Raw genomic sequence first — 24,905 nt, 5'->3', positions numbered from 1 at the left:
CCCAGGCAAACGGTACCTCTGGGAAGCAGCTCTCTTTGGGGCAGGGGGGCAGCTCAGAGACCAGGGGCAGCAGCAGCTGCTGCCCAGAGGACTCCCAAGGAAATGGGAGAGGAGAGCGGCTGAGGGAACACTCCACAAGGGAGGGTGTTTGAAAAAGGGTGAGAGGCTGCCAGCTCTGCAAGCAAGGGGTGACATAACTGGGCTCCTGAGCCCCACAAGAGGTGCCACAGAAAGGATGTAGTTGGTCAAGGGAGCCATGAACTCAAAAGGGTGAAGATGTTTTCTAAAACTTGATCTAAAATACCCACATTTCAAAGCTTGTCATTCCCAGTCATAGAATCATAGAGTTGGAAGAGACCACAAGGGCCATCGAGTCCAACCCCCTGCCAAGCAGGGGGAAACACCATCAGAGCACTCCTGACATATGGTTGTCAAGCCTCTGCTTAAAGACCTCCAAAGTAGGAGACTCCACCACACTCCTTGGCAGCAAATTCCACTGTCGAACAGCTCTTACTGTCAGGAAGTTCTTCCTAATGTTTAGGTGGAATCTTCTTTCTTGTAGTTTGGATCCATTGCTCCGTGTCCGCTTCTCTGGAGCAGCAGAAAACAACCTTTCTCCCTCCTCTATGTGACATCCTTTTATATATTTGAACATGGCTATCATATCACCCCTTAACCTCCTCTTCTCCAGGCTAAACATGCCCAGCTCCCTTAGCCGTTCCTCATAAGGCATCGTTTCCAGGCCTTTGACCATTTTGGTTGCCCTCCTCTGGACACGTTCCAGTTTGTCAGTGTCCTTCTTGAACTGTGGTGCCCAGAACTGGACACAGTACTCCAGGTGAGGTCTGACCAGAGCAGAATACAGTGGCACTATTACTTCCCTTGATCTAGATGCTATACTCCTATTGATGCAGCCCAGAATTGCATTGGCTTTTTTAGCTGCCGCGTCACACTGTTGGCTCATGTCAAGTTTGTGGTCAACCAAGACTCCTAGATCCTTTTCACATGTACTGCTCTCAAGCCAGGTGTCCCCCATCTTGTATTTGTGCCTCTCATTTTTTTTGCCCAAGTGCAATACTTTACATTTCTCCCTGTTAAAATTCATCTTGTTTGTTTTTGCCCAGTTCTCTAATCTGTCAAGGTCGTTTTGAAGTGTGATCCTGTCCTCTGGGGTGTCAGTCTTCTGATACCATCAGTGGAACAGGTGCCTGGCTTGGTGCCTCGATATAAAACAAGAGAGGGAACACCTGTGGGTCTCCTTTGACTCGATTCCACAACTCGGGTCTTTTCCTTTTCTTACAGTGAGAAGTCAGCTAGATGAACACGGGCTTTCCTTCCCCTGTCATAAGCTGACTGCTTGCTTAAGAGGAAAAATCTCAGGCCCAGAACAAGAGAGAAACCCCATCCACACACCAAACCTTTAAAGTGTTTTTGGGCCACTTGAATGGTCATGACTCCCCCCCCAAAAATCCTAGGGACTCTTAGCTCTTGTGAGGGGGGGGGCGTGTCTCCTAAGCTCCCTTAAAAGTGCAGTTCCAAGAGCTGTTCGACAGAGGAAGGGGGTGGACTCTCCTTCCTTGGAAGATTTTAAGCAGTGGTTGGGTTGCCATCTGTCAAGGATGCTGTAGCAGAGATTCCGGCATTGCCATTGGTTTATTCCACGAAACCCAAGTGGTATATGACACAAGAACTCTTGCACATCCTGAATGCTGGAAAATTTGGCCCCTATCTGGACAGGGATAGCCTAACTACTGTAGTCGGTGCTCTGGTAACTTCAAGGTTAGATTACTGCAGTGCGTTATACGTAGGGCTGCCTGTGAAGATGGTTCGGAAAATTCAGCTGGTGCAGAATTCAGCGGCCAGGTTGCTCACCAGAGCAAGATGGTTTGAGCATATTACACCGATCCTGGTCCGACTGCACTGGCTACCAATTAGTTTCCGGGCCCAATTCAAAGTGCTGGTTTTGACCTATAAAGCCTTAAATGGCTCAGGACCGCAATAGCTCAAGGACCGCCTCTTTCCATATGAACCTACCCGGATCCTGAGATCATCTTCTGAGGCCCTTCTTCGCTTGCCTCCTCCTCGAGAGGTCCAGAGGGTGGCAACATGAGAACGGGGCCTTCTCTGCAGTGGCTCTCTGTCTGTGGAATGCTCTTCCCAGGGAAGTTCGCCTGGCGCCTTCATTAGACACCTTTAGGTGCCAGGCAAAAACTTTCCTCTTTAACCAGGCCTTTGGTTGATCTGTTTGACATCCTATACCCTTTTAAAATGAGGCTCCTTTTTTGGGGGGGGGGTGTTATTGGGTTGTTTTTATTTTGATTATATATATTGTGGTTTTTATGTTGATCTTTTCTGTGAACCGCCCTGAGACCTCTGGGTATAGGAAGGTATAATAATAATAATAATAATAATAATAATAATAATAATAATAATAATACTTAGTTAAACTATGGAACTCCCTCCCACAGAAGGCAGTGATGGCCAAGAATCTAGAAGGCTTTGAAAGAGGATCAGGCAAATTCATGGAGGTCAGAGGCAGAGAATGCTTAAGAATTCCAGTTGCTGGCAAGCACAGGAAGAAAGGGTATTCTTATGCTCTGGTTGCAGGTTTCCCACAGGCATCTTGGTGGCCACTGTGAGAACAGGATGGTGGACTAGATGGGTCACTGGCCTGATCCAGCAGGCTATTCTTGTGTTCTTAAATGCATGGTGTGGATGTGAGCATATCTCAAGGCCTGGTGCCAAGTGCCTTAGTTTGAACCCACTGAGGAAAGAAGCAGGCATCTCCTGCCACCTTGTGGGAAATCAGCCAGTATACATCTGTCTGATAAGCCCAGGGGTCAGCAACCTTTTTTAGCTGTGGGCTGGTTCACCATCCCTCAGACCATGGGGGGGGGCGGACTATATATTTTGGGGGGAAGTAAGAAGTACGAATTCCTATGCCCCACAAATAACCCAGAGATGCATTTTAAATAAAAGGAAACATTCTACAGTGGTACCTCGGGTTACATACGCTTCAGGTTACAGACTCCGCTAACCCAGAAATAGTACCTCGGGTTAAGAACTTTGCTTCAGGATGAGAACAGAAATCGCACGGCGGCGGCAGCAGGAGGCCCCATTAGCTAAAGTGGTGCTTCAGGTTAAGAACAGTTTCAGGTTAAGAACGGACCTCCAGAACGAATTAAGTTCTTAACCCGAGGTACCACTGTACTCATGTAAAAGCACCAGGCAGGCCCCACAAATAACCCAGAGATGCCTTTTAAATAAAAGGACACATTCTACTCATGTAAAAACACACTGATTCCTGGGCCGTCTACGGGCCAGATTTAGAAGGCAATTGGGCTGCATCCGGCCCCTGGGCCTTAGGTTGCCTACCCCTGGCTTAGCCCCATCATGCCTCCACTGCCAGCTGCACCCCTTCTGGCCCATGCTCTTCTAAAACTAAGGGCCAGTGACCCTGCCCCCCCCCCTCGTAGTCACACGGGTGGCTCGGTGCTTCCATGCGGGGTGACCTTGGGGGGCTCCCGGCGGGTGCAGCTGCGTGGGCAGAGGTGGCAGGCAGCGCAGACGGAATTGCAACCGGGCAGGTACCTGCAGGCGCCCATCCTCCAGATGAACCAGCCTGGATTCCAGCAGCACCAGAACACGAAGGCAGCGCCCAGGATGGCAGCCAGCGAAGCAAAAAGAGGTTTGCGTTTGTCTGCAGAAGGAGGAGAAGGAGCCTGGTGAGTTGCAGGAAAATGGAACAAATCGTGTTCCCCAGCAAACAATTGCCCCAGCTGTGCTATTTTGATACTGTTCTTCATTTCAAAAAACATAGACACTGCTTGACTGTGAAGAAAAACTCGGAGCAGTTTACAAAAAGGGTAGGACAAGAAAATCAAAAAATTACAACAATAAAACCTACAAAAATTTAAAATACTAAGAGATTCAAATTCACTTTAACTTTATAAGCATGTGGATAGGCTTAGCTATACAAAAATGTTTTATATATGGTAAATAATGAATTGAAAAGTATGTTTAAAATAACGTTTGCAAAAAAACAAAAACAAACCAGAAGCTTTTCTTTCGGGAATTATAGGGGCAGAACTACCTAAGCTGTACAGAAACTTATTCATGTATGTGACTACAGCAGTAAGAATGTTACTCGCCCCCAAATGGAAAGAAGCAGAAGTCCCGGCAAAGGAAGAATGGACACAAAAACTTATGGAATATGCAGAAATGTCGAAACTTGCCGGAAGAATGAGAAATCAAGAATACAAACTTTTTCTATAAAAGAATGGAGCAGCAGAAAACAACCTTTCTCCCTCCTCTATGTGACATCCTTTTATATATTTGAACATGGCTATCATATCACCCCTTAACCTCCTCTTCTCCAGGCTAAACATGCCCAGCTCCCTTAGCCATTCCTCATAAGGCATCGTTTCCAGGCCTTTGACCATTTTGGTTGCCCTCCTCTGGACACATTCCAGTTTGTCAGTGTCCTTCTTGAATTGTGGTGCCCAGAACTGGACACAGTACTCCAGGTGAGGTCTGACCAGAGCAGAATACAGTGGCACTATTACTTCCCTTGATCTAGATGCTATACTCCTATTGATGCAGCCCAGAATTGCATTGGCTTTTTTAGCTGCCGCGTCACACTGTTGGCTCATGTCAAGTTTGTGGTCAACCAAGACTCCTAGATCCTTTTCACATGTACTGCTCTCAAGCCAGGTGTCACCCATCTTGTATTTGTGCCTCTCATTTTTTTTGTCCAAGTGCAATACTTTACATTTCTCCCTGTTAAAATTCATCTTGTTTGTTTTTGCCCAGTTCTCTAATCTGTCAAGGTCGTTTTGAAGTGTGATCCTGTCCTCTGGGGTGTTAGCCACCCCTCCCAGTTTGGTGTCATCTGCAAATTTGATCAGGATGCCCTTGAGTCCATCATCCAAGTCGTTGATAAAGATGTTGAATAAGACCGGGCCCAAGACAGAACCCTGTGGCACCCCACTAGTCACTCTTCTCCAGGATGAAGAGGAACCATTGATGAGCACCCTTTGGGTTCTCTGGAGATAAGGGTGATCTGGGAGTTACCCTCAAATGCTTTGAATGAGGCTGTTTTTCTGCTGTATGTACCAGGAGACTTGGATGGGGGTTAGAGTGAGTGGGCGAGCTGAAGAGTTGCCATTGTGCCAAACAACATAGAATCGCCTTTTGTAGGTAAGAAAGAACTGTGGTTTTAGCTGAAAAGAGTACAGTGATAGCCACCTGCTTGGTATCAACAGGCAGGGAGTTCCCAAATGGCACACTATAAACAACCAAGTTATTACAAGGCCTCATTCCTGCCAGCAATGGTACTGCTGTACCTGTTTTGTCCCAGGTTGCAGTGCCTGGGGGCAGGAGCTGGCTTTCCTGGGGTCCTGCACAGGTCACCTGACTTGGCAGGGCGTTAACTGCAGAAGAGGCCTCGGCATTATTCAAGGGCGGCAGGAGCGTGGGTGAGCCTGGAGTTGAAAAGGAGAAAGAGTCAAAAACAGTAGTGGCCTCTGTGCTGCCACGGAGAAACCAAAGCAGAGGGGCGTAACCACCTCCCTTTCCTAACAACTTAAGGGGCCGCTGCAGCCATCAGGCTCAGGCATTCAGCCTCACTTTCTCACCCATTTTTTAAAGTGATCATGAGCAAGGAATGGCACTGTTATAAGAATTTTAAGGTCATAAATATATAAAATAAATGTTCATAACTGTATATAAATGTGAGGGTTTGATTAGCTGCTTGTGCGTGAAAACGTGCTCCCTCAGAGTTTGTGCGACCCCACAAACCTCCGTGTGTGACGGAGCTCCTCAGACATGTCTGCTCTAGTCACTAGTAGAGTCCGACAGTGGCTGTCTGCGGAAGCGTTTCCAGCAAAGAAGTTCCTTAACGGAAACGCGTCTCCTGGACTCACGGCGTGACAGTTTCCTGCGAGGTGTGGGTCTCCCTATGGGAGACTCCGATACCTCCCCACTGTTCTCGCTGGAAGCCTCCCTGAGCCCTCCCTCCTGCTCGCATTCCCTCAGAGACCCACTCCTCCCCCTGCTGGTCCCTGCTTCAGCAGTTGAGTCTCTTTCATCCTGCCTGAGTCCCTCCACCACCTGATGCTCTGATGGCAGTTCCCTGACATCCACCTCCCCTCCAGGGCCCCCCTCACCCCCTCCCAATTCCTCCCCCCTGGGAGGTGAAGGGCTAAAACCCCGAAACGAATCTTCCTCATCTTCTGACGTCTCGAACAATTCTCTCCATCGATCGTCGTCCTGGCCAGCTGAATCCTCCTCCTCTTCAGAATCTGGGAACCCCTCCAACTCCTCTTCCTCGTCGGTGGTGGCAAAGTATTCCCTTCGGAACCTCGCTACAGGCTGAGGTTTACGTGGGAACCTCTGATGAAAAGTCTCTATTAAAACCTCGTCATTGACATCCTCTGCCCTAACCCAGGTGTTTTCCGACTCCGGTTCCCCTTCCCACATTACCAAATACTCTACTTGATCTCCCTTCCACCTGGAATCGAGGATCTCCGCTACATGGTAGCTGTGTTCCTTCTCCTCCATTGCTGGTCCCCTAGTGACCCTCCCCTCACTGTCTCCTCTATACGGTGACAGCAACGACCTGTGAAAAACTGGGTGCAGCTTCATGTGGTTCGGTAACCGGAGCCTGAAAGCCACTGGATTGACCTGCTGTATGACTTCAAACGGACCCAGCCTTTTGGGTCTTAATTTCTTACAACCTCCTTTGAATGGCAACCCTTGGGTTGACAGCCACACCTGGTCCCCCACCCTGATGCTTTCACCTTCCCTTCTGTTTTTGTCTGCCTGCCTCTTATATTCCTCCTTAGCCCTGTTTAAATTGAGTTGGAGCTGGCGATGGATCGCTTCCATTTCTTCCACGAACTGTTCTGCAGCTGGAACGCTCCAGTTCTCCCCCTCCCCCCCTGGGAAGGCTCTGGGATGGCACCCGTGATTAGCCAAAAAGGGGCTCATCCCCGTGGACACGTTCTCTGCATTGTTGTAGGCAAATTCTGCCAACGCCAACTTCTCCACCCAATCATTCTCTCTGTCATTAACATAACACCTCAAATATTGTTGGAGAACCCCATTTGCTCTTTCCGCCTGCCCGTTGGTTTCAGGATGATGGGCCGTCGAGAAATTAACCTCTACATGCAGTAAGCTCATGAGCTTCCTCCAGAACCTGGAAGTAAATTGTTTCCCTCGGTCTGAAACCACCCTCAAGGGGGCGCCATGCAACCTAAACACATTCTCTACAAACAATTTGGCGGTTTCTTCTGCTGTAACCGCATGTGAGCAGGCTATGAAGTGGGCCATTTTAGTTAACAGGTCTACTACAACCATGATGGCTGTTTTCCCTCTAGACCTTGGCAGATCAGTCATGAAATCTATTGCCACTGCTTCCCACGGTCTCTCAGGTGTGGGCAGTGGTTCTAATAAACCAGCCGGCGCCTGCCTCTCCCCCTTGGCTCTTTGGCATTGTTCACACCCTCTCACATACTCCCGCACATCTTCCCTGACCTTGGGCCACCAAAATTCCCTGGTAACCAGCCACATGGTTTTGTGTTGCCCAAAGTGCCCTGCTGTGGGGCTATCGTGCAGCTGCTTGAGTACCTTCTCCCTCAATTCCCCTTCAGGTATATATAACGCTCCCTTATAATACAATGCCCCATTTCTCTCCTCAAAACCACCGGATTTGTCTTCCTCCCCTCTGAGATCCCTGAGTTTCCCCTGGGCGTATGCATCCTGCACCGTACCCTCTACCAATTCCCTTTGCCCCACCAAAGTCGCCCCACACACCCAGCGGTCCTCTGGAATGATATGGGTTTCTTCGGGTGCTCCCTCCCCCTCCAAATATTCAGGTTTGCGTGAGAGAGCGTCCGCCCTAACATTCTCTGGGCCTGGCACATAACAAATCTCAAAGTTAAATTTGGAGAACTCTTGGGCCCATCTCAACTGCCTTTGGTTGAGCACTCGCGCCGTTCTCCAGTACTCTAGATTTTTATGGTCCGTGCACACTTGCACTTTATGTTGTGCACCAACTAGCAGATGCCTCCATCTCCGGAACGCTTCATGAATAGCAAGCAGTTCTCGGTCGTACACCGTGTAGTTCCTCTCGGATTTGTTCAGCTTCCGCGAGAAGAAGGCACACGGACGCCACTCTGACTCCTCCTTCCCCGGCTGCAGAAGAAGCACCGCCCCTATGGCTCTGTCAGATGCGTCTGTTTCAACCCTTAGCTTCTTTCGTAAATCCACATGCAGAAGTTGTTCTTCAGAGGCGAAGGCCCTTTTCAGTTCCTCAAACGCTCGCTCCGCCTCCGCCGTCCATACAAACTTCTTTTTACTGCTGAGACAGTCAGTGATGGGCGCCGTCAGATGGGCGAAGTTGCGGATGAACTTACGATAAAAGTTTCCAAACCCTAGGAACCTCTGCACATCCTTCTTGGTTTTGGGTGTTTTCCATTCCAGCACTGCCTGTACCTTGCCGGGATCCATGGCCAATCCCTTGTCTGACAGGCGGTACCCCAGGAATTCCACCTCCTTGGTATGGAACCGACACTTCTCCAGTTTGACCCACAGCCTGTTGGCTTGCAGTCTGCTCAACACTTCTCTGACGTCTCTCACATGTTGCTCCTCATTCTCAGAATACACCAACACATCATCTAGAAAGGCAACGCAATTCTTGTAGAGCAAAGGGCCCAGCACGTGGTTCATAAAAGATTGAAAACACGCGGAGCCTGCTTGTAATCCAAATGGCATAACGAGGTATTCAAACGCCCCCAAAGGGGTAAACATGGTGGTTTTCCATTCATCCCCTTTCCTTATGCGTATCAGGTTGTACGCCCCCCTTAGATCCAGCTTTGTGAAAATCTTTCCCTTCCTCACCCTGGTCAAAATATCATCAATTCTGGGCATAGGGAACGCCACCGGTTCAGTCACTGCATTCAGCCGCCTAAAATCACATACAAGTCTCGGCTTGTCCGCATTTTTTTTGTCCACAAAGAACACTGGGCTCCCCCCTGCTGCTTTGGACTCTCTGATGAAGCCTCTCTTCAGGTTCTTGTCAATGAACCCTCGCAACTCCTGCATTTCCCTGTCTGACATGGCATACAACTTGCCCACGGGAAGCTGTGCTCCTGGGAGTAAATTGATCTGACAATCAAAGGGTCTATGAGGTGGTAGTTGGTCAGCTTCCTTCTCGCTGAACACGTCGCTGAGATCTGCATACTGTGGTGGTACCTTCACCTTCCCCATTACTTCAGTCTCTGCTAGGGTGGCTTGGGCCCCTGCTGAACCCTTCTCCCCTTTGCAGTGTTCTAGGCAATGTGCTGAACCAAAGGACACCACTCCTTGATGCCAGCCAACCAGCGGATCATGTAGAGCTAGCCAGCTCATTCCCAAAATAATGGGAGCGCCTCCCAGGGTGGCCACATTAAACGCTATCAGTTCTGTGTGCCTTGCCACCCTCATTATCATTGGGACAGTCTGCAAGCGGACTCCTCCTCCCAACAACTCCCTGCCATCAATCGTGGTCACCTGCAGGGGGTTGCTTAAAGGGATGGTCTGTATCTGGTGTTCAGCAGCAAACTCCTTGCTCATAAAATTGCAGGAGCTGCCTGAGTCCAATAGCGCCTTTATTTTTAGGGGGTGCCCATTCTGCAGCTCTAGCGACACTTCAATCACTAGAGCAGGTCGAGGAGCTTCTGGCACGGGCACTTTCACTGCTCTTTGGCCTGGCTGCAGTGCCCCAATTGTGGCAACCAGGCGTTGGCTTTTACCTGCTCCGCTCCCCCTTCTTCTCCCCCCTCAACAGCTCCCACCATCCCTTGCCATTCCTTCCTCTGGGGGCAGACTCTGGCAAAGTGGCCTGGCTGTTGGCAGAGATAGCATTTCCGGGGGCCCTTTCCCTCCTTCTTAGCTCCCTCGCTGGTTTTTGAAAATGCGCGCGCGCGCGCTGTTCCGATTTCCATCGGCTCTGCCGGCGGGAAAGCTGGCTCAGGAATGTCTGGAATGCGGAACTCCTTCCAACGTTCCCCTCTCCCTTCCCGCCTCTCCAAGGCTCTTGCCTCCTGCCGCGCTCCTATGGTCAGCGCAGATTTGGTCAGCTGATCCATAGACTCCGCCCTGGGGCTCCGTGCCAGCTCGTCTTTCACCCCCGAAGAAAGACCTTCTTCAAATAGCATTTGAACGGGTGCCGCCGATAAATCCCAACTCAGTCTGTGAATCAGCATGGTAAACTCAGTCCAATATTCACGGACAGATCGACTTCCCTGCTTACAAGCCATTAGCTGTCTGCGCACCACCCCTTCCTCAATATCGCTGGAAAACATGATATCCATTGCACGAAAGAACTTCATTGTGTCCTTTAGTATGTCATTGTGCGTTGCCATTAGGGGTCGAACCCAGTCTCTAGCCCCTTTCTCAAGATGCCCAATTACAAAAGCAACTCGCGATTCCTCATCAGGGAACTCATCGAACTGCACATTAAGGGCATATTGCATCTCTGTCCTAAAAGCATGGTAGTCCTTGGGGTCCCCCCCAAATTTCTGCACCAATCCTGGTACCTTTCTGGGGAATTGCGTGGCTCTCCCCTTCTTGTCTGCATCCTGAGCCCTTCTCTCCTCCAACCTCGCCGTCTGCAGGGCCAGTTGAACCTCCAACGCTCGGTATCTATCTTCCAAGCTTGGACCAGCTCCAGCCCCTGCTCCTCCGGTTCCGGTTGGTTCGCTCATGATGCCTTCTCTTGCACAGGCAGCGTACAAAGACTGTCGGACTGCTGTGAGGGTTTGATTAGCTGCTTGTGCGTGAAAACGTGCTCCCTCAGAGTTTGTGCGACCCCACAAACCTCCGTGTGTGACGGAGCTCCTCAGACATGTCTGCTCTAGTCACTAGTAGAGTCCGACAGTGGCTGTCTGCGGAAGCGTTTCCAGCAAAGAAGTTCCTTAACGGAAACGCGTCTCCTGGACTCACGGCGTGACAGTTTCCTGCGAGGTGTGGGTCTCCCTATGGGAGACTCCGATACCTCCCCACTGTTCTCGCTGGAAGCCTCCCTGAGCCCTCCCTCCTGCTCGCATTCCCTCAGAGACCCACTCCTCCCCCTGCTGGTCCCTGCTTCAGCAGTTGAGTCTCTTTCATCCTGCCTGAGTCCCTCCACCACCTGATGCTCTGATGGCAGTTCCCTGACAATAAACCACATGTCTGAAACCCCATAGAAAAAGTCCTGAACAAATTGGCCTCAAATATTTCTCTGCAAGGTCAAAATGGAAACTCTCCCCATTGTCTCTTTGCTCACAAATCCGGTCTTAAGGGCACTTAAGATATGAATAGGGTGTGAGCCCAGTAGTTATCATAACAAAAGAATGGCCAGGATCCCCAGGTAATCCAGTCAAGTGACCATTAACAGGCAACCTGGCAGAAATGATAAAAACAATGCACTCAGATTTCTGTTGTAGACCGCCTTTTCTGTGATGTAGGTATGATGTTTCTGGGGGTGGTCTTGGACTCCAGGGTGGGCAATTTAAAATGTCTATATAAGGGCTTGCGTGCATGGTTCGGGGTCTTCCTCCTCTCTCCTGCGTGTGGGGGAGCACAACAGTTAATAAAGATCAAGCTTACTAGCTGCTTTGCTTCTCAATATTCTCTGGTTGGCCTCTATTATTTTCTCCTACCGATAGAGAACCTGCAAAGGGACTCTATATGGGCTCTTGGGTACCCCATAAGGGAAAAGAAGCAGTTTGGTTTTTTTACTTATAACAGCACATACACACACCCTCTTCCTTCTACAGCCACCAACCTTTGCACCAGGCTGGGGACTGGGCAGCCTGGTCTGTACCATCCCCACAGTTATCGACACTGCTGCCATCGCAGACTAGGCTGGGAGGGATGCATTTTCCATTGTGGCAGGGAAAATACGACTCCGTGCTGCAGGCCGAAGCGTTCAAGCCTGCAAGGGGAGGGAAAGGCAGATTTTGCTGTTCTTGTTGTTTAATGTACCTATACAGTGGTACCTCGTGTTAAGAACTTAATTCGTTCTGGAGGTCTGTTCTGAACCTGAAACTGTTCTTAACCTGAAGCACCACTTTAGCTAATGGCACCTCCTGCTGCTGCCGCACCGCCACTGCACGATTTCTGTTCTCATCCTGAAGCAAAGTTCTTAACCCAAGGTACTATTTCTGGGTTAGCAGAGTCTGTAACCTGAAGCGTATGTAACCTGAAGCGTATGTAACCCAAGGTACCACTGTAATCAGTGCTTTTTTATAGAAAAAAGGGGCCAGTACTCACCACGAAGTTGTTACAGTGAGGTGCTGGTACAGCGTACCTTTGAGTATCCCTAGATAAAAAGCACTGCCTAGAATGTACCTCCCAAACTAGCTTAAAACAATAGTTAAAATGCATTTAACACCAGCATTGAAATTTTTAAAAAGGTAAAGGACCCCTGGATGGTTAAGTCCAGTCAAAGGTGACTACGGGGTTGTGGCACTCTTCTCGCTTTCAGGCTGAGGGAGCCAGCGTTTGTCTACCGACAGCTTTCTGGGTCATGTGGCCAGCAGGACTAAACCACTTTTGGCACAACAGAACACCGTGACGGGAACCAGAGTGCACAGAAACGCTGTTTACCTTCCTGCCACAGTGGTACCTATTTATCTACTTGCACTGGCGTGCTTTCGAACTGCTAGGTTGGCAGGAGCTGGGACAGAGCAATGGGAGCTCACTCCGTCGCTGGGATTTGAACTGCTGACCTTCTGACCGGCAAGCCCAAGAAGCTCAGTGGTTTAGACCACAGCGCCAGTTATCCTGACAGCAGCCCAGTGGTCCACATCACCTGCACCTTACCCTTAGGGTTACAAGTGTTGGACTAGGACCCAGGACAGACCAGAGTTCAAATCCCCCCCACTGGGCAACATGAAACTCCCTGGCTGACCTTGGAGCCCAGTTGCTCACCTACCGTCTAGGATTGGGAGGATTAAATGAGGAGGCACACACCACCTTGAGCTCCTTGGAGAAGCAGTGGAATATCAATGCAATGAAATTAAAATAAGATAGAGCGGCGTTGCTCAGCTCATTTGCAGCGGCTTCCTGCCTTACCAGTTCGAACGGAGGTGAAGTCACCGACAAAGTCGACACGAGGTTGCTGGCCGCGAGTCACGAGCCTCAAGGTGAGGAAGTTGCCTGTGGAGGTGACGGGCCGGGGGATGTTCTTCCCGCACAGCGGCATCCCCAGGGGCTTCGCGGTGTGGTTTTGGCCATCGTAGAATTGCACGTAGGAGCCTGCTGTGCAAGGGTCAGGGGTCTCCCGCTCGCTTCTGGGCTTGGGAAGGGCCAGAGTGGGGTGGTCGTTGCTGGCCCTGCTGGCCAGCGTGCTGGAAGGCGAGCGCACCATGCTGTACACCAGGAAGAAGCGGAACTGGAACTGGACCTTGTCTTTGGGGGTTGCCGCTTGCATGGTCAGCTGGCAGTCGGTGCTGGCCACTACAAAGTAGTAGCGGCGGGAGTCTCGGTGGGATGTCAACACCATCCCATCCCCGTGCAGGGTCTGGCTGCAGAAATCGACCACGCTCACTGTTGGGCAAGAGGCAGAGGAAAAGTCATTGGCAAGGCACAAGGACATACATAGAAGAACCACCTTCTGGATCGGGCCAGAGCCATCCATTATATTATTATTATTATTATTATTATTATTATTATTGCTTTTCAGATTTATACATTTCACTAATTTTACGATCATTTTAACATTTCAAAACTTGACTTCCTTTCCCCTCTTCTTTCTGCTGTTCCTTAAATTTATTTTTCATACCTTCTGCATATCCAAATTAACTTACTTTGCCCATTTACTCATCTACTTTAAATATATACAGTGGTACCTCGGGTGAAGAACTTAATTCATTCTGGAGGTCCGTTCTTAACCTGAAACTGTTCTTAACCTGAGGTACCACTTTAGCTAATGGGGCCTCCTGCTGCCACCGCGCAGTTTCTGTTCTCATCCTGAAGCAAAGTTCCTAACCCGAGGTACTATTTCTGGGTTAGCGGAGTCTGTAACCTGAAGCGTCTGTAACCCGAGGTACCACTGTACTCTTATAAAACTGCAAGTCATTACAATAATCCTGCCAATGTTCTTATCTGTTTACAATTTATCTGTAAATATTCAATAAACTATTGCCATTCTTTTATAAAAGGTTTGTTGTTTTGATTTCTTATTCTCCCGGTAAGTTCCACCATTTCTGCGTATTCCACAAGTTTTTGTATCCATTCTTCCTTTGCTGGGACTTCTGCTTCTTTCCATTTTGGGGCGAGTTACATTCTTCCCGCTGTAGTAGCATACATGAATAAGTTTCTGTACAGCTTAGGTAGTTCTGTCACTATAATTCCCAAAAGAAAAGCTTCTGGGTTTTTTTTTACAAAAGTTATTTTAAACATCCTTTTCAATTCATTATACAGTCGTACCTTGGATCCCCGAACACCGATGGAGAACCTACAACAGACCCTATAAGGGCTCTTGTGTCCCCCATAAGGGAATAAGGGCAGATTTTGTTTAGTACACCTCAAAGCTGGTTAGTCCATCTCATTCAACATTTGGTTACTGGCAAGAGATGACTCAAGCTCATTATCAGGAAATGAGGCTTCAGCCTCCCCACCTCTTCCTTTGTCCCCCCCCTCCCCATACATGATATTATGGGGTATACTGCCTCTGAAAGTGGAAGCTTAATTTAGTACCAATCTCCAGACAGAACTATCCTCCATGACAATTTGTGTACAACTGTGTGCAGTTTGCAGTCAACAAGGTGCAACTATGGCTATTTCGTTTTGCTTCTAAGAATGAAATTACTAGAGATTTGGGGGGCGAGTGAGAGTTCAGCCTAATGTTCCGTTCACCAAGCATTTAGCAGCGTGCTAAATGAGCACACTATCACACGTGCTAAAATTATTTGCTTTACTAATTGCAACACCCAGCATATTACCATGGGCTCATCGGTGGCCCAGAGATGGCCGAAGGAAGCCCGTTTAACCAGAATAACACCCAGAGGATGGTTGCCTTGCTACTGTCGAGTGCAACAGAGGACAGGGTTGTTTTGTGGCAATTTAAAGTTGGTAAAGAGATTTATGGTAGTGGAAACCTTTGTGGCCTAAAGACCCCTTCTCCTTTAGTCCACATAAGTTTATGCCACTATAAATCTCTTGGTCTTTAAAATGCCACAAGACTCTATTGTGTTGCCTAATGTCAACTGCTGTCTCAATTACCCGGCACTCGTTTATTTCACTCCTTTTCACCATTACCCAGAAGCAACAAAACGGCCAGCACATTAAATCCAGGAATTCTGGCCCTCTAGTTCTTCCCATCAGCCTCATAATTTCCATACATCCTAGTGTGAAGAATGAGAGGCTGTACTCAACAAGTCCCGTCCCCCCCGTCCACCACCAGCTTCTGGGAAATTTCACTTGGGCATTTTGTCACTGGCTCATTCCAAATTGCCAGTAGTGAGTGAGAACAGCCTCTGGAGACAGGTTTTCAAAGACTTCTGAACCACACAGTGTTCAAGGTGGCTGTTATGTTGGCGTATAATTATGGAGGGGCGGGTTATTATTTAGCTGTTTTAATTATTTATATGTGTTTTTACCTTGTATTTTATTCTGTGAACCGCCCTGAGATCTTACGAAGAAGGACGGTATATAAACTAAATAAATAAGTAAGTAAATAAAACAAATAAACTTTGCAGCTTAATTGTTAGAAATGGTCATTCTGGAACCACAACTTGACCAGATGATCTCCAGGGAACCTCTCAACTAGGACTGGGCGATAGCTGCTTTTCAGCATCGTGATATATCACCAGGTAAACACTGTGATATATGATATATCATGATGCCTGAAATAAGGATGGCAGCAATGTCTAGGCAACACGATGACCATGTACATACGCAATAGACAATCTTTGTAGAATTCTGTCAAACCATAACAAGTACAAAATGAAATCTTTAGCCTCAAAGTCTCTGAAAATCTTTAAATGAAGCGAGGTACCAAACTGTGTACGATGAAAGACAAGCTGTGAAGCTTTGTGTATTTATTCAGCAAATATGATGTCCAACACTGAACAGTGAGTCCGGATACTGACCACTGTTTTGTGGAATTCTTTGTCAGCGTGGTGGGAGGATATAGAATTGCTTCATAAACCCATCTTATTTCAAATGAATGTATGTAAATGAAAATGTCAAATGCTGTGGAACAGTGCTCATGTAATAATGTAGTCATAAGGATGGCGCTATGTAGAGGCATTGCCTGGCTTCACAGTTTTTCCTGCATCATATAGCATAGCGCGCACACAAATCATGATTCATGATATATTGCCAGGTCAAAAATTATGAAATCGTTATCATAATATGGACTCCAAACCATCTTTGGACGATATATCGCCCAGCCCTACTCTCAGCTCATGATTATTATCTCTCCTGGGGCAGTAAACACAGCACTCTGTGGCAACCTTGTTGTGCTACAGCCACAATCCAAGCCATATTGTCTCCATGAAAACCAGCAACATGGAAAAAAGAGGCAGGCAAGGGCAGTTAAGATACCTGGATGCTACACTAGGTCTTTTGACTCCAGCTCCCATCACCAACCCAGTCCCCGTCTGGTAGAGATTTAGGGGCCAAGCCAAGATGTCAATCCAAAATCGCCTGGGAAGGAAATTGAGGAACCGGCTAAAGCAGAGCTTTCCAAACTCTGTGTCGCGACAGGTTACTGTGCTGGCTGCAGTGTCTTGTGCAAATGCTTCTCTTGGGACTGGAAAGGGGTTAGTTTAACCTCTGGTTCGTTAGTAAAACTGAATTACTGTGTTGCAAAATGACGCATGTCTAAAAAGTGTGTCACCAGCATGAAAAGTTTGGAAAGCTCCTTTAAAACAAACAAACAAACAGAATCCTTTTTCCTGGGGATAACTCAGATGGAAATTCCCAGGTGTCAAAAAAGGCTATTTATGTATGCCACTACTGTGGCTCATGTTTCGTTAGCCCAAAAATGGAAAACGAGAGAGGTCCCAACTAAAGAAGAATGGCAACTTAAACTGATGGAATATGTACACCAGTGAAATTAGCGAAGATTTATAAGTTGAAGGATAAAAGATGCTGGAAATGTAGAGAGGTAGAAGGTGACCTCTACCATATGTGGTGGTCGTGTTGCAAAGTGAGAGGCTTTTGGGAATTGGTCTATAATGAACTTTTAAAAATCCTGAAATATACATTTCCCAAAAAGCCAGAAGCTTTTTTGTTAGGAATGGTCGGTAAAGAAATTTAAAAAGAAGATAAGATCTTGTTTCTATATGCCACGACAGCTGCAAGAACTATGTTAGCACAAAATTGGAAATTAGAAGTAATACCCAACATAAGTGAGTGGCAGGTTAAAATGATAAATTATGCTGAGCTTGATAGAATATCAGGATGATTAAGGGACCAAGACGAACAGAAATTTCATGACAATTGGAAGAAATATTTAATATATATGGAATCTAAAGCTCAGGTGACACTGCCGGGTTGAAATAACTCTAACAGCGGGAAAGGCCTATGTAAAAGAGTTAAAAAGTACGCGACTATATAATTTATTCGATACTTACCAAAGGAGTGGAGGGAAGTCCAAGGCTCAGTTGAGACTAACTCAGTTATATATTTTATTTATGATTTGTGAAGTGGATATAATTTGTATAAGGTATGTGGTGGATTTTTTGTTTATGTTTTTCCTGTATATATGTCCAAATATGAATAAAAATTTATGAAATAATAATAATAAAAATAAACTGATGGAATACGCGCAGCTTGCGGATCTAACATATAAGAGAACAACAAGAACATACATTTAGAGAAGATTGGAAAGATGTCTATTGAATATATGGAGGAAAATTGTGTACACTTGAAAACATGGGCAGCATTAAGATAAATTCAACAGTGTAAATAAGTTTCGATAGATGTAATAATGGACTACTGAATGGTTTAGTTTATATAAAATATGCAGGGATTTACCTTGTGCAAAATGAACCATGGGAAGAGAGGAAGGGAAGTCATTGATATTTTAAGGTTGTTTAAGTGAATATTCTAAAATGTAAAACAGAAATTTAATAAAAAATTGTGACTGTTGAATTGCAAAAGAAAAATGTAAAAGAAAGGAAAAGTTTGGAAAGTTCTGAGCTAAAGTTTCAGCCTACCTGTCTGCATGGTGGAGACTGCAGGGACAGCAGCGTTCAGGAGAAGCAGCCATTTCCCCCACGCCTGCAAGCCTCCTCGATGGGCTGGTTTGCTCATCTTGGTCTCTTTCGGGAGCCCCTGCATGCCAGGCTATAGCAGAGGAAAAGGCAGGAGTGTGTGAAATGGCAACAGCTGTGAGAAGCAGGGTTTAAATGGACCACCCCAGCCCCTGGTGACCAAATCAAGCCGGGGATTGCTTTTGCGTGATCTGACAAGGGAACAAAAGGAGAGGCTGGCAAGCTTATTGCAAAAGAGTCCCATCCTGGTATAAGTGTGTGTTTTTTCCAAACGGGCAGCTTAACTTTTGCCCTCCTTCATGCCGGCTTTTGCAGACGCTGTCTGCACATCGCTCAGTTGCCATGGGAATGACGGGAGACGGATGGAGCGATGCAAACATCCTGTCTCGGGCAATCTAACCGAACGCCTCGGGAATCTTGAACTGGCTCCTGGCATCGCCATGTGCCAGCTCGCACCTGCTTTCTGGACGATCCCACGCCTGAGGCTGGCAGTTTTGAAACGAATGCAAGATGGGTCTAAGCAAAGCCAGCCAAATGGGAAACAAGAGCGCTGACAGACACTGCTGGGCCGTTGGCTGAGGGTGGTGCCATGCCTTCAGGCTCACATGGGCACCATGCCTTTACAACGCAGCTTCCTGTTTTCCTATCCATATCTCTTGCAGCTAAAACCACAACTCTAGTCCGTGAAAGATAAGCCACAATGCATTTAATGGTCTTTGAAGGTGCACACAAGGTTCTGTGCTGCTTCGGGAAGAACATGTTGCTGCAGCTGCCAATGGAGACATATTCCAACTGACCTAGCAGTTAGATGGTGTGATTTTGTTTCCATCTGTTCCCTCTTGCTCTCCTTTTCTTTTCATTGCTTTCTCTTCCACAAAACCATTTTTCTTTTCTCTCTATTTCCCCCTTCTTCCTCCACCACTTCCAGTAACTTTCCTTGAGTAGGTTTCTCTCTTGTGTGATAGGAATTTTATGGTCTTAGACATACGGTAATGTTCATAAGTGTACCAACCAAGCACGTACATAGATCAGCACAGGAAGACCGACCTGGAACCATTTTGATTCCCAAACTGTCCCCAACTGACCAAATGTTTTCTCTGCAAGGTCAAAGGAAAATGGAAAAGCCTCCCCGTTGTCTTTTCCTTCACAAATCCTGTCTTAAGGGCACATTTAAGATATGAATAAGGTGTGAGCCTGTGACATGGCCCAGGAACTAAGTATTTGTCACTACAATTTATCACTATCCTAGGCCCTTCACGGCCTAGGACCCTCGTACCTACGGGACCGCCTCTCCCGGTATGCCCCACGGAGAGCCTCAAGGTCCATAAATAGCAACACCCTAGAGGTCCCGGGCCCTAAAGAAGTTAGATTACCCTCAACCAAAGCCAGGGCCTTTTCAACACTGGCTCCGGCCTGGTGGAACGCTCTGCCTCATGAGACCAGGGCCCTGCAGGATCTGATTTCTTTCCGCCTGGGGTCATTCACAGGCTGCCATGTCTCTTTCTTTTGTCATTTATGGCGCTTATATCCAACTTGGCATCTCAGAGTAGTCCCGAAGGGGTTTCCAATCTAATCAATAAAATGACCCTTAAACAAAATCATAGAATTGTAGATTTGGAAAGAACCCCAAGGTGCATCTAGTCGCATCTCCTGCAAAACAGGAATTCAATTAAAGAATCCCTTGCAAATGGCCACCCAACCTCTTGTGTATAAAAAACCTCCAAAGAAGGAGAGCCCACCACCTTCTGAGGGCGTCTGCATTGATATCCCATCTTTTACTCCAAGGAGCTCACGATGACATACATAGTTCTCGCCTTCTCATTTAATCCCCACAGCCTGGCCCCAGGTCACCCAGTGAGCTGCACAGCTGAGTAAGGAGGGATTTGAACCCTAGTCTCTCCCAGGGTGTCCCCTTCTGAGAAACAGCTCTTCACTTCACTCACAGAAGCTGCTCAGTTCTGCTCCTGATGAGCAGTTGCTGACGTGGTTTAAGAAAAACAACAACTGCAAGCATTCTATGATGTCACAGTAGGGGGCTTGCAGGCACTGGGCAACCAAAGTTGGCATGAGTGTTACACAAATCTGAAGGTGCACACATAGCAGACATGCACCCTAGAGAAAAAACAATCCTTCACCATTCAAAAATTATAAAATATTCCCTGGAAAAAAGACACACTTTCTTTGAGTTCACAGAGCAATCCTGAAGCCATCTCGACCCTCTTAATGACCCCAGATATTTACTCTGCAGTTGAAGGAAAAACCTTTCCCAATAGTTCTTTTCACTTACAAATCCTTCTCATATAACAATAATAATAATAATAATAATAATAATTTTTATTTATACCCCGCCTTCCCCAGCCAAGGCCGGGCTTAGAGCAGCTTACAAGCAATAATAAAAACAAGTTGAATAATTACAACTTAAGAACAAAATTAAAATACAACATTAAAATATTGAAACATTAAAATATTAAAAAGTAGCCTCATTGCAGGAGGAGAAGGAAAAGATAAAAGAAAGAGGGAGGGAATCAAATTGGCTCCAAACTAAAAGCCAGGCGGAACAACTCTGTCTTACAGGCCCTGCGGAAAGAAATCCTGCAGGGCCCTGGTCCCGTGAAGCAGAGCGTTCCACCAGGCCGGAGCCAGAGCTGAAAAGGCCCTGGCTCTGGTTGAGGCTAATCTAACTTCCTTAGGGCCCGGGACCTCTAGGGTGTTGCTATTTATGGACCTTGAGGCTCTCCGTGGGGCATACCAGGAGAAGCGGTCCCTCCCGTAGGTACGAGGGTCCTAGGCTGCATAGGGCTTTAAAGGTCAAAACCAGCACCTTCAACCTGACCCTGTACTCCACCGGGAGCCAGTGCAAAAATTCTGGGAATCTATTTACAATGAACTAAAAAAAATCTTTAAATATACCTTTATAAAAAAAAAAGCCGAAGCCTTTTTGCTGGGGATAATTGGAGAGGAAATCAAAAAGGAAGATCAAACACTCTTTCAGTACGCGACAGTGGCTGCTAGAACTCTAATAGCGCAGAATTGGAAGACATCAAAAATCCCAACTATAAACGAGTGGCAATCGAAACTATTTGATTATTTAGAATTGGCAAAAATGACACAGAAAATAAGAAATCAAAAAGACATAAACAAAGAATGGAATAAATTTATGACATACATGGAAACAGAGGTAAAAAATCTAAAAATTACAGTAGGTATGACGTAACACTTGTGATGTAAAGAGTTTCTTAAGGAAAAGAAACTGCAGATAAAAAATCATATAATATATTCTGAAATCGAGATGAAGGGAAGTCAATTAGTGTTGTGTGTTATTTAGTAAATGTAACCTAATTTGTTGGTATCTTATGTTAGGAGATGTTTTTTCTTTTCTTTTGTTTATTATTATTTTTCTTTTTTTATGTATTTCTTTTTTGTGTGTATGTGTGATGTATGTTTTTTTCGTTTGTTTTAATGTCTGATGTAGCAAAACAAATTAAAATCAATAAAAAAAACTTTAAAAAAACTTAATATACTATAACTTTAAATTTTCATCTGTTATCAATCCTTTTTTACATACACCTTTATAGCATTACTGCTTAAACCACCTAGCTTCATTCCAACATCATTCTAACATTCATTAATTTTGCAATATTTCTGTAAGTAGTCTTTAAATTTCTTCCAATCTTCTTCCACCGACTCTTCTCCCTGGTCTCGGATTCTGCCAGTCATTTCCGCCAATTCCATGTAGTCCATCACCTTCATCTGCCATTCTTCCAGAGTGGGATTGTTCTCAGGAGCTTCCGAGACTAGGTACTGCAATTTGTAACCCTCTTCTCTTCTTGTGTTGCAGGCCGCAAGGAGGGCTCTTTCCCATCTAGCCCCAGAAGTCAAGTGATGGGTGGGCTCGTTCCAACAAATTTAGCCTCCACTTTGCTCTCCACCAGGGGCTGCCAAGCATCTGGTAAGGTCCCTCTGCTTTGTTGGCAGCTTTGCCCAGGCATGTCTCTGGGAGTGCAAGGCTCTTCTGCTGCGCTCTCAAGCCTCTCTGATGCCACTTCTCCTTTGTCTTTGCCCACAGAGCAAGACCTTCAGCAAGGACATCCTTCGGAGTGCTGCCTTATCTTGTACGAAGCCGTCTGCCAACAGGCTGCCAGCAGTCTCCAGGGTGGCAGCTCTGCTTCTGGGTAAGTCAAGCAACGTTATTCCCTGGTAGGGATGGACAGAAACGTCTTGGTAACAATGGCAGGGAGGATGGACATGTCCCCAGGCCACCTGCTAGGTAGGCCTCCATCTGTGCCCAGATCTTGCTCTGAGTGCTCCGTGAGGGTGGAGGCCTCTAGACGCAGCAGAGCATACCTGTCCTCCTGCCGAGCTGCCTCTGTCTCTGCTTGCTTTGCACCGAGATGACGTCCCTTTTCTTGCCCCCCCCCTCTCTCTAGGTCATCTGGCTTTCCGGGATGCCAGTTTCATCCACAATCAAGACATGGCATCCTATGGAACATGTGAGTGAGACGTACGGAGGGCAGGGAGGGATGCTTCTGCTGAAAAAGGTCTTCAGGGGAAGGCAAATTCTCAGATGTATGTTCAGACAGAGGTGCCACAAGATGAACATGCAAAGAGAATTGGAATGTGACTTCACTGCTCTCTCTCACACACAAACACACCTGAAGGCTGTTTTCATATTGTTGATGGATGGCTCTTTTCCTGTGTATCTCCACCTTGCTCAACCTTTCTCCCTTTCCACTCAGGGCTGGAAGAGATGCAGCAGCATGAGGAAGAAGGGCTCAGGCAGACAGGGAGGAGCTGCCTGAACATCATGCAGCGGGCCTATAAACATCGGAAGAAAGGCAGGGTCCAGCGCTTTTTGAGGAGGCTGCTCCACTGCGTTCACAGGGAACCTTACCCACAGGACTTCCTGAGCTGCATGCCAGGTGGGTGGGGCATCTGGTGGGCTATTGGGACATCTGGTGGGCTGTTTGGATGGGGCGTTTCTCAACGAGCCCCTTTCTCCTCCTGACAGAACATCCGGAGTAGCGCCAAGGCAACGTGGACACCAGAGTTGTGCTGCAGAAATACCATCTTCTGCTCTCCGCGGGATCCAGTCTGGACCAGCGCCAAGAACATCAACACCATCAGGATCGACCAAGAGGAGTGGAGCTGCCCTCACGACCCTTTTAATTTATAAAATCCCTGATCTTCTAATTTCTTCCACCAACCAGGCTCCCTTTGATCCTCCTGCATATATTTTAACGGCATCCACCTTGAGTATGTTGGCATCCATTTTGTATTCAAGTTCTTCCAGATTTCCTTGGTCCTATTGTCTTCTTGAAAGCCGTGTTAATATCTCTATTAAATAGCCCTTCTCTTCCTATTCCTTCACTTATTTCATTCTCCAGCCTTATCCATTTAATCCCTTCCTTATATCCAATATCTATTAGATTTTTCAATTGGAACGTTTCATAGTAAAATTCTAAGTTCCCCATCCCATCTCTTCTTGAGATGAATAATTTACTATGTCTGGGGTTCTAACTCTTTTACTTCCAAAAATCCAATTTTTAAATACCTTATTCCATGTTTTGAACCATATTTTCCTAATGGGTAGTGTAATTACTTGAAATAAATAAATAAAATAAAATAAAAATAAAAAAATAAAAATAAAAAATTAAAAATAAAAAAATATTTTAACTGCTCTAACCCTACCTAGAATAGAAAAATTCTTATTTTTCCATGATTTTATATCCTTCTTGATCTTTCTCTACGCTTCTTTGTAATTTACATCTGGAATCCTAGCACTATTTTAAATAATATTTACCCCCAAGTATTCAATTTTTTCCCTATTGATATCCATCTTTGTCATTTTTGCAATTTCCTTCTTCTCTTTATTTACATCCCCAAATAAAATTTCTCCAAATTTACTCCCAATCCCGACTCCTCTTTAAAGTTCTTCAGGATTATCATAAATTCTCTTACACCCTCTAAGGGGTTTGTAAATAATAATAGGATATCATCCGCATAAATCTTTAACTTAATTTATTCCTTTCCTTTCTTATATCCTTTTATACTTACTGAGTTTCGTATTCTGTCTGCCAAGTACTCCATACCTAATACAAATAGTAGTGGTGAAAGTGAACATCCTTGTTTAACTCCTCTTTGTATATTGAATTGATCTGAAACCCCCTCATTCACTCTGACCACAGCCTTCCCTTCTCTATACAATTCCCGGATTGCTTCCACAAAGTTCTCTCCTAATCCTCCCTCCTGCATAATACTCCATAAGAACTTATGTCTAATCGTGTCGAAGGCCTTATACACATCCAATTTTAAAACCAACAATTTTCCTTTTACCCTGCTTGTTAATACATTTCACACATTTCTTATAGGATGGCCTATGTATCTTCCCTTAACAAATCCATATTGATCTTCCTTATTTTAGGTAATACCTTTTCCAGTCGCCTTGCCAAGATCTTTGTAAATATCTTATAGTCTTGATTTAATAGGCTAATTGGTCTGTATGACCCCACCGCTGTAGGGTCCTTTTGTGGTTTTTCAATCCCTACTATTTCCGCTAGTTTCCAAGTATCTGGGGCTCCCCCCCCCCTTCTAAGATATTATTAAATACTTTTTTCAGTTCTGAGCCCAGGATATCAATTGCTTCTTTATAAA

At 46.3% G+C, this 24,905-nt stretch overlaps 2 protein-coding genes and 1 long non-coding RNA gene across 4 annotated transcripts in view; 1 reads left to right on the top strand and 2 right to left on the bottom strand.

Moving 5' to 3' along the window:
* Nucleotides 1–1,309: 1,309 nt before the first annotated feature.
* Nucleotides 1,310–18,928, bottom strand: LOC310712074 (low-density lipoprotein receptor class A domain-containing protein 2-like). Its single transcript, XM_083514708.1, has 5 exons — nt 18,198–18,928; nt 13,102–13,575; nt 11,810–11,959; nt 5,346–5,483; nt 1,310–3,700 (listed from the first exon to the last, which is right to left on the bottom strand). The coding sequence occupies exons 1-5, from the start codon at nt 18,319–18,321 to the stop codon at nt 3,477–3,479; spliced, it is 1,110 nt and encodes a 369-aa protein (XP_083370834.1). The 5' UTR covers nt 18,322–18,928; the 3' UTR covers nt 1,310–3,476.
* Nucleotides 1,310–24,905, bottom strand: part of LOC310712110 — a 159,962-nt gene continuing 136,366 nt past the window's right edge. Inside the window, exon 2 of the long non-coding RNA XR_014528768.1 lies at nt 1,310–3,014. This is a non-coding gene — a long non-coding RNA (uncharacterized lncRNA). The remainder of the gene's footprint in view (nt 3,015–24,905) is intronic.
* Nucleotides 22,188–23,409, top strand: LOC310710494 (uncharacterized protein). 2 transcript variants are annotated; one of them, XR_014528094.1, is made up of 5 exons: nt 22,188–22,203; nt 22,321–22,426; nt 22,682–22,744; nt 22,991–23,173; nt 23,263–23,409. XR_014528094.1 is itself a non-coding variant. In XM_083511364.1 (4 exons), exons 1-4 carry the CDS (start codon nt 22,291–22,293, stop codon nt 23,274–23,276), a joined length of 396 nt encoding a protein of 131 aa, XP_083367490.1. In that variant the 5' UTR covers nt 22,238–22,290; the 3' UTR covers nt 23,277–23,409. The 2 variants fall into 2 exon arrangements, 1 of the variants encoding a protein (XP_083367490.1); XM_083511364.1 differs by lacking the exon at nt 22,188–22,203 and having other exon boundaries at nt 22,238–22,426.

Source organism: Podarcis liolepis, assembly GCF_965112155.1.
Source record: "Podarcis liolepis genome assembly, chromosome: 7".
NCBI classification, from domain to species: domain Eukaryota; kingdom Metazoa; phylum Chordata; class Lepidosauria; order Squamata; family Lacertidae; genus Podarcis; species Podarcis liolepis.
The sequence above is the reverse complement of the archived record's forward strand: the minus strand, read 5'-3'. Positions and strand labels throughout refer to the sequence as shown.